The sequence below is a fragment of the Pholis gunnellus genome (assembly GCF_910591455.1).
Source record: "Pholis gunnellus genome assembly, chromosome: 21".
Classification (NCBI taxonomy): Eukaryota; Metazoa; Chordata; class Actinopteri; order Perciformes; family Pholidae; genus Pholis; species Pholis gunnellus.
The window spans coordinates 18047394-18056757 of NC_136548.1; the positions used below are offsets into that span (position 1 = coordinate 18047394).

Consider the following 9364-nt stretch of genomic DNA (forward strand, 5'->3'; position numbering starts at 1 on the left):
TTGCAAAGTAGGGAAGTGTGAATATAAGACCATATAAAACAAATGTAATTGTCTCTTATCTGAGCACCTCAAAACTAAAATATATAAAAATATATCGCCAAATCATTCACAAGACTATAACTCTGTTACACTGTTGTTTGTTTGTAGTTGGTTAAATCGTTGCACTACTGTTCAGTTAGTTAATTTAATGTTATTCTGTTTCATTGTACATACTGTGCATTTTTATACTCAATATTGCTTTATGATGCTGCTGTAGCGAACAAATTTCCCCTTGCAGGATTAATAAAGCATCCATCCATCCATCCATCCATCCATCTATCTATCTATCTATCCATCATCTATCTATCTATCCATCATCTATCTATCCATCCATCCATTTAGCTATCCATCCAGTTAACCTGAAGCAATTGCTGCGTCATAGCTCTTATTTTGAAAGTCTAAACCGGAATAGCATCGTTTCCCTTTCAGCTAGCTTGACCACGGAGAGGAGAATACGAGTCAGCGGATGAAGTACGTCTGGTACCGCATCCTCCAACCGGCGACAATCCAGCTAATATCAGCTGGAGGAGATAAAGCGGCAGCAGTCAGGCTGTAAACCCGTCAGAAGGCCGGTCCGGCGCGGTCACATTGAGCAGAAACTTCGGGTGTCTTATAGCGGAAGATAAAGCAATTAAGACGAACAATGAACGTGACTGTGGAATACGATTTCGAGCGGCTGTTCGACGAAAGACGAGCCATGGAATGGATGCAGGAAAACTGGTATGTATACCCAAAAGAAAGTTAGCTTACAGAGAAGCTAAAACAAAAGATGTCGTCTCGGTCCTCTTCCTCCTACAGACTCAACTATGTCTCCTCATGTCCGTCCTGTCACCGGCTGTTAGCCACGTGCCCCACATTTACCGCCATTAATCTGCTTCATGTTCGACGTTTACGTGTCAATTCACACGTCCTTGAGGATGGACGACATGACTTCATCTTTGCTGTCACACTTTGGTCTGAATTAAAACGATTTGAGTGCAACAGATATATGTTAGTCCGTCTGCAGTGCGTGCACCTAAAGCATGTTGTCATATGTTGCTACAATGTTTCATTAGTGCTATAAAAAACATGTTGCACGTGAGGAAGTGATCCATCGCCACCCAGCGACAGAGACACCTAGTAAGGCTGCATTTTTGTGCACGAAGTGAAACTAAAACACAGATATGGCTCTGAGCCGGAGGGGAGTGAGCTGTACCCGGGGGGGAAGTGCAGCTCACATCCTCCTCACCGGGTCTGGAGCTTTGTGTGAATGTCTGTAGACCTGCTGCAGCATTCTCTTCTGCAGAGTCCTCGTGCTACTCCACGAGACCTCCAGACAGCAGCTTCATGCATCATTTTAATGTTCATAGCTCTTCTCTGTAGGACGCAGTAATTCACTGTTAGTGTCTCCTCCTCTTCTTCCTCCTCTTCCTCCTTTACTCTAACGTGCTTCTGTGTCAGTATCACTACAGTGAAGAGTGTCTGTTGTTACCGTGTTGCTGTGGGACATTAATTAAAACGAGCACGCTTCACCGCTTTGCTTCTGTCCTCGCGCCACAGCCACACCCTGAGACGTCCTCCTTATCTCCTGAATCCTGTCACCTGGTCCCACGTGTGGTGACTTTAGAATGAACCCAGGAGGCTCCGTCAACTGCTGTCATTTGCATGAAATACTGCAATAAATGTAGATATTTATCATGCAAAGGTGTCTTGTTGGATTAAAAGAAGACAACAAATGAACAAAGTTAAACTTCAGAGGATGCGTTTCTCTTTCCAGAGGAAGCTCGAGCGTTCCTGTTTGCTGTGAGCTTGTTTAAATATTTATTATTTAATCTATGAACGTGTTTATCAGAAGTTAAGCCAAAGATGACGTCTTCTAACGGCTTATTTCTTGTTTGACCGAAAGTTAAAAATCCAAAAGTATTCAGGATTTAATGCTTTAAAAACTAAATATTCTAACAAGTTTGTCCGTCAGACAAAACACACAATTTAAAGATTATATATATATCTCAGTCAAGCATAATCCCTAAAGAGGAATGATGTCGTTGGTGAAATAGAGGAAAGGTCACCTGACATTAGTCTGTAAAATAGTGATTTTATGGACTAAATTATATTAATCGAAAGTAAAAACAACAGATCGCACCAGAATAACATGAAAGCCTTAATATACTGTTAAACGTCAGTTTGTATCTCTGAGGGCTTTGACTTCATGCAGGTGTTTCTGCATTAACTGGGTCAAGCAGCAGCTCCTCTAATGTGTATTGTGACATCTGGATTAGTCATCTGGTTTATTCCCAAACAGCCTCACAGATGTAACGCACATTTTAATATATATATATATATATATATATATATATATATATACACACACATCAGGTATAGCTGTTTCTATTTCTCCGCCGTTCAGCGTTCTGAGCTCAGGCGTTGACCTTTTGCTGCTGCTGGCTGTTAATTAAAATACTATCGGTTGCTGGTTGCTGGTTGCTGATGAGCCAGGCGGAGCAATGCCCGGTTTAAATTGCCTCGTCACTCAGAGCTGGCAGTCTAAACGGTCAGTGTGTCAACTAATCTCGGCTAATCCTCTGATTATAAGTGAGGATCAGCGAGCGGCTGAAGGATGAGTTCAACTTCCGTGTGTTGTGTGTTGACTCATGTCTGCAGCAGACCGTCATGTTTTAGTTTAGACGTCTGCTCCGGTCACCCTCGTTGTGTCATCTCCTGATGTAACCGCGCTACATCGGTCTACATCTGGTGGGTCACAGTCTGACTGAGGGGATTCAGGGTCGAGAGGGGAAGTCGTCATCCTCTTCCTCTTCCTCTTCCTCTTCCTGTAACCAGACAGATGTCAAACGTTTAGAGGCTGATTCACGTCATCCATCTCAATACGGAGTCTAACATACGGGCTTTTTGTTTCTTCTCTTAATCAGTTTGTATGAGTGGAACCAACTAATGCTGGTTTAAGGCAGTCTAATGCTGGTTACTGAACGATGTTAGACTTGTGTTTAACGTATTTGCAGATTCATAATCAGTGAAGCTGACCGGTGTGTTGTTCTGCTGTGTCGTGTCCACAGGAGCAAAGCCTTCATGTTCTGTGGTCTGTACGCTGCGTTCGTGTTCGGCGGTCAGCACTTCATGAAGGAAAGACCGAAGCTGAACCTGCGCCGGCCGCTGATGCTGTGGTCGCTCAGCCTCGCCATCTTCAGGTGAGTCGCGGTCCAGACGGTTTACTTTTTATATCATTTCACGTGAATTGATGAATTTGCTCCAGAAAACAGTCGGTGATCTCAGTGTTGGCTCATTCAGCCACCAGTGTTCCGGCTGACGGAGAGGATTGTGTGTGTGTGTGTGTGTGAGTTGCTCTGATGCGTTTGCGTGTCGCGGGTTTCTCTCTGCAGCATCATAGGAGCCCTGAGGACCGGATCGTACATGCTGCACATCCTCACCACCAGCGGCTTCAGGCAGTCCGTGTGTGACAACAGCTTCTACAGCGCCCCCGTCAGCAAGTTCTGGGCCTACGCCTTCGTCCTCAGCAAGGCCCCCGAGCTCGGTGAGTCCTCCAACCTTTCTGATACGGTCCCGAACGTCACATGGATTTGTGTTTCTTGGAGGTTTTAACAGATTTTAAATTATATGTTAACGTGAGGCATTCAAATGCATTTGAACAAAATGCTTTTATGTAACCAAGCGGACTATAAATAACTGTTTTTAATAATATTAACGAGACACATTAAGACCTCTGTCGACCTGCAGATGAATTCTTTTTGGGACTTTAAGGTGTGATTAGTAAACAGGAATGATCTGAAACGATTTCCTGACTCAAAGCTTAGAGAACATGAACCTGAAGAGATGAAATAATTTCTCTCGCGTCCTCGTCGTAGCGCTTAAACGCAGACGATCAAATTAAGAGCTGCTCCGTCTCTCAGGCCGACACTCTGACCGGAGTGCTCTGGGAAAATGGAGGAAGATGCTGAGATGGCGAGAACGTCCCATTAGACCGCGTTTCCTCAGCTGCAGACAGGAAGCGTGTGGAAATAACTCCTCTGTGCTGTTAGCGACCTGGATACCGTCCATCAAAATGTAAAGCGAGTGCAGCCGAGTGACCTTCGCTAACCCTTCGCTGGTTTTCGTAGGTGACACGGTGTTCATCGTCCTGCGGAAGCAGCGCCTCATCTTCCTGCACTGGTACCACCACATCACCGTGCTGCTCTACTCCTGGTACTCCTACAAGGACCAGGTGGCGGGCGGCGGCTGGTTCATGACCATGAACTACCTGGTCCACTCCCTCATGTACACGTACTACGCGGCCAAGGCGGGCGGCCTGCGGGTGCCCCGCCCCTGCGCCATGATCATCACGGCCACCCAGATCCTGCAGATGGTGATGGGCCTGGCGGTGCTGGGCCTGGTGTACCGCTGGATGCACGAGGTGCGCTGCCCGTCCTACGTGGACAACATCGTGTGGGGCACCCTCATGTACCTCAGCTACTTGGTCCTCTTTGCCTGGTTCTTCTACAAATCCTACCTCGGGGGCTCCTCCGGGGACAAAGGGTCCAAGGCGGAGTAGCGTGTCCGGTGTTATTGAAAGCGTGCCATGACGTAGAAAGTGACCAACGGCGAGGGGGGGGGGGGCCACGACCAGCTGACCGGCTCATGGTCCTCCTCAGTTTCACCTGACTTTTTTTATAGTGATGCGTTCATGGATTAGAGGGGACCGGCTCAGACTGAGCACAGCTTATTACAGGAGGACTGTTTGATATTCATTTAAAGGCACAGTGTGAAGGAACATAATGTACATAAATATGTTTTCATTAGTGTATAATCCCTGAAACTAAAGAATTGTTATGAATCCGTTAGTTTAGGATGACCGTCATAAATACATCAGGAGGCGGAGTCCGCCGCGTTGCACCGCCATGTTTTTACGTCACCGGTCTGACTTCTGTTGCTCCTCGAGTCGTTCTGGTCCGGACGGTCACAGTCTCGTAAAGTTATTTAGGTATTTAGGTCGTTGCAATCTGCAAACAAACCACTAGATGCCGCTAAATCCTGCACACTGTGCCTTTAAGAAGGGAAATGGAGGAGCAACGTGTTGGTGTTCGACTGACGTCGTCCTCACTGCATTTATATTATCGCCTCGGTGACTTAGACTCTTGACCAGTAAAACAAAAACCCATGAAGGCCAAATGTTTGTTTTTGTTTGTTGTAACAGAAAAGGGACCATCCTTAAAAACTCTGAAGTAGAAAATAAATAATGGATTTAAAATGATTATATGTTTAGTACTAGCACAAGAGTGACCTTCAGGATAGTGAGTTTAAGAACAAAGACTTCACAATGCACTGAATGAAAGAAGGTTGTTTTATTTAGTCACACACACACACACACACACACACACACACACACACACACACACACACACACACACACACACACACACACACACACACACACACACACACACACACACACACACACACACACACACACAGCGTTTTAAACATGTATTTCTTTCTTTATCTGGAGTGTGGTGACAGTAAGCTGACACACTTTCAGAAAGAGGAACACTGATGATCCTGTGTGTTCTCACCACACGAGCACTTAGACTGAAGATAAGATCTGAACACATTCCTCGTCTCACAGCCGCCCAGAGACACACCGCCTCCCATAAGTGGGTTGTGTAACGCGTTGTTTTTAAAGTCCTTTCTGTTTAAAATGAGACGTTTACGCTCCGTCTCTGTGCACACGTTGCCTTCAGCAGCTCACCTGATCACTTGTACCGGACGCAGAGTTTTACTTTCTCTTGTTTAAAACCAGCAGCAGACGTAGAAACCTGTGTTTGCTCAACGACGCGATGCGTCATGTTTGCTTGTTTAAGCCCGGATCTGTTTTAAGAATCTGAAACTGACATTGACACTGTCGACTTTAAGATAAAATAATATTTAAGAAAGAACACAAATACAAATTATTATTTGAACATTGAATTACCTCTAAATCTATTTATTCTGGCTCATTTTTTCTGGAGGAAACACAAAGAAATCTGTGAAAATGTGTCTCGGCCCCTAAAACTACGAGGCGAAGTCGGTTTAGATCTGGTGTCTGAAACAGTAGAACAGTTCCACCAGAAAGCGATTTAAGGGATTAGAAATGATTTAAAGCTCTCTGGAGAGTTTACAGTGTTTCACGGGGACAGAAAGCTGAAATGAACGTAAAGTACGTGATTTCCTGTCAGTAAATATTCCTTTAATCCTCCTTTAAACCCTCACATTGATCTGCATTTGTAGATTCATGCATTAAGGGTGAACTCACTTTCCTCTTTTGCAAATATAAGTGAATGTGCGTAAAGTTGTTTCATGCTCTCACAACTCCTCCTCCTCCTCCTCCTCCTCTACTTTAATCCAGATTATTCCCCCAACCAACCAAACGCGCTGCAGACGTGATCTGATCACTGAGCTACAGTACGGTTTAAATTGTGCTTCATAGATTAATATGCGGGCTGTAAAACCACTGGAGGTTAAACAGGAAGCAACACGGCTGCTGCGCTCAACGAGACGTTACAACATGTGTCCGTTTGTAAATAACGAGAATCTATTTATTTTGTGTTTCTCCAGCAGATGTGACGTTCCCCCGGTAGAGCTCAGTATTAGAACCTTTCATCCAGATGTTTGTACGTTCTCTCACATCTGCTGAAGGAACTCGTCATGACACCGTTTCTGCCTCTCAGATGTTTAGAGATGGCGGGTCAGACGTTAATACTTCGTGTTTAATTAGTGTAACTTCATGCCGTCCTGTGTTTTATTCCCCGTTAGGTAAACGTGTGTGTGGTAGCGGTTTAGGGTGATTTTTGGCTCGAACATATGAAGTAAAGACGATCGTTCTGCCGTTAATCTGAACCTCTGTTACGTTCTGTTTGTTGTGGAGGAGCTGACGTTTAAACAAAGGTTCTTTGTGTTTTTAAGAACCTCAGCACTTCCTACGTTACTCCGTCATGTTTTCACTTCATTCATCTGCAGCACGTCTTAAAGTATTATCACGATGTTCTCTGTTTGCAGACGTTTAAATCTGTGCAGATATTTTATTCTATGACATCACAAACACCTCTTTGAAGATGTTAAGCGTGGAGTGATGTATGAAGTGCTGACTCAGGTCTTCTCTCTAAACCTGAAGCTTTCCTGGTGGATGAAGCCGGTGAAGTGTTCTTGTAGCGTCAGTGATGATTCCTGCTCAGAGCTTGTTGTAACACCTTTTAAAACTTGAAGATGATTATTTGGGTTCGTGTGTGTGTGTGTGTGTGCCAAACGATGCTTCTGTTGGTCTGTGGATTCTACTGTCGGCTGCAAACCAAGGAGAGAAGCAACTGTTCAAAGGGCTTTAATGTTTCAATAAATACGTCACAATAACTGTTTTAAACGGTCTGTGTTCATTGTTTCTGAGGTTTTCTTTGTGGTTATGTGACAGAAAACATATTTTAAGTCTTAAAAGCGAGTAGAATAATTAGTGTTTGTAAATATAGTTTAAATATAGTCCTACAAGAATAGTATAACTGTCATTTTGCATTATGATCACTTTTAAGTACATCTTGTTGCTAATACTTCTGTACTTCTATTTTGAATGCAGGACTTTTACTTGTAACAGTAGTTTCATATTTTGTTATGTTGCTACTTTAACTTTAGGTAAATGATTTGAATACTTCTTGCGCTGCGTTTTATTTATACTTTTTGTAGCTGAAAGCCTTTTTAGTCGTATAAATCTTTTTTTTTTTGGGTCGTGTTTTGCAATATATCTGGGAAGCATGTTATTGTTACAGGACGTCACAGCAAGAATCTCTACAAACTTCAAATGAGTTTTCTCTGATTGCATCGGAGGATTCAAAGCTCGCTGAACACCACGAACTACTGAGCATCCGGGATATTGGTGACGAGAGGTCCCGCAAAGAGCTTAAAGGATAAAAATCACCGTTTCTTCTTTCATATAAAGTTTTTTGGGACGACAACTACATTTAGGTTGCACAATTCTTTACAACACATTGAACCTTGAGACCAGTTAATCTGTCTGTCTGATAACTTCCGTCCTTCACACTCACAACCATGAAACGGCCTTTTTACCGTCAGCTGAGATATGAGCCGCGGCTGTGTTTGAGTCAGAGTTAGTGCAGCTGTGGGCGGTGACATCAGAGGAAGCTTTGAATTTATCTGATGTGTCCGTGAAGGATTAAGGTCACGACTCCACAGCGCTGCTCTGTGACTGTGGTTCATGTTTTAGAGTTTGTGTGTTTCACTGCAGCTAAATCTCACGAAGTTCAATACTTTAATCAGCAGGACTGTGAAACAGCAGTGGTGGAGTCAAGGAATGTACTTAAATACAATGTTGAGATAAAATGTGTCTTTATATTCGTAGTCTGTATTATAGAAGGAACTTCTAAATGTTTCTGAACCAGTCTCAGTCTCAGTCCTGATCCTCTATCAGACCTCCATCAGTAAAGAGACCATCAGAGAGAAGATGGTCTGTTTCTATAGAGTTATTCTTGATGCTCGTCATCGGAGCCACCGGGTCGGATTCTGGTGAAACCGGATGAACTCATGCAGGTTCACCAGAACCTCCTTCAGCTCAGACTCCAGCAGAGACCGGTCCACCGTGGACAGACCCAGATCCTCCAGCAGAGACCGGTCCACCACGGACAGACCCAGATCCTCCAGCAGAGACCGGTCCACCGCGGACAGACCCAGATCCGGCTTCTCTGCAGCCTGGAGACCCAGGACGTATTGCTGGACCCGCTGGAGGGAAGGGAGGCACGGGAGAACCAGAACCAGGACTGAGAGGGGCAGACTGTCAGACCTGCTGCAGTAACATGAGAGGAGTTCTAAAGTCTGGTGCGCAGAAACACTACCACTTTAGTCCACAGGGGGCGCCAGAGCCAACACTAAATGAAAGTTATTTTTGTTAGACAACTTCAATTAAGTGACGAAAACAGATGCAACACCAAGATTATTTAGTTATTATTTAGTCCTGATCCTGGAAATACTCACTAAGATTTATAAATGGAGACTTTGTCTTATTAAGTGAAATAAAATTATTAAAAGATTATAATTAGTTGATGTCCTTTTTCTTTGACATTGCTGAATTTTACTCAGCAAGTAAAATATCTGAAAAGTTACATGAACAGGCAGTCAGCAGCACGAGGATCCCCATAAACTCACCAATGAGTTCACAACCACAGTTTGTCTGTTGTCTCATAAAGTGAAGCCTGTGGCGCCCTCGCGTGGCGGCAGTCGGGTGTCATGGTTCCCTCTGGCAGCAGTTTATGTAACTGAGGCAGTAAAATACAGTAAAACACTGTAAACCACGTTAATTGGAGGC

The 9364-nt window shown here is 44.1% G+C and overlaps 1 protein-coding gene across 1 annotated transcript; it reads left to right on the forward strand.

The window, feature by feature from the left end:
• Positions 1-660: 660 nt before the first annotated feature.
• LOC306712774 (very long chain fatty acid elongase 6-like) lies at positions 661-5384 on the forward strand. The gene is made up of 4 exons (XM_079182191.1): positions 661-759; positions 3090-3221; positions 3414-3565; positions 4149-5384. Exons 1-4 carry the CDS (start codon positions 683-685, stop codon positions 4577-4579), a joined length of 792 nt encoding a protein of 263 aa, XP_079038317.1. The 5' UTR covers positions 661-682; the 3' UTR covers positions 4580-5384.
• The last annotated feature ends 3980 nt before the right edge of the window (positions 5385-9364 follow it).

Bases quoted from the DNA above. Each gene is read 5' to 3' on its own strand.
- LOC306712774 (XM_079182191.1), top strand. From the start codon at position 683: ATGAACGTGACTGTGGAATACGATTTCGAGCGGCTGTTCGACGAAAGA. The intron at 760-3,089 runs GTATGTATACCC...TCGTGTCCACAG, and splicing joins GAATGGATGCAGGAAAACTG to GAGCAAAGCCTTCATGTTCT. The intron at 3,566-4,148 runs GTGAGTCCTCCA...TGGTTTTCGTAG, and splicing joins CAGCAAGGCCCCCGAGCTCG to GTGACACGGTGTTCATCGTC.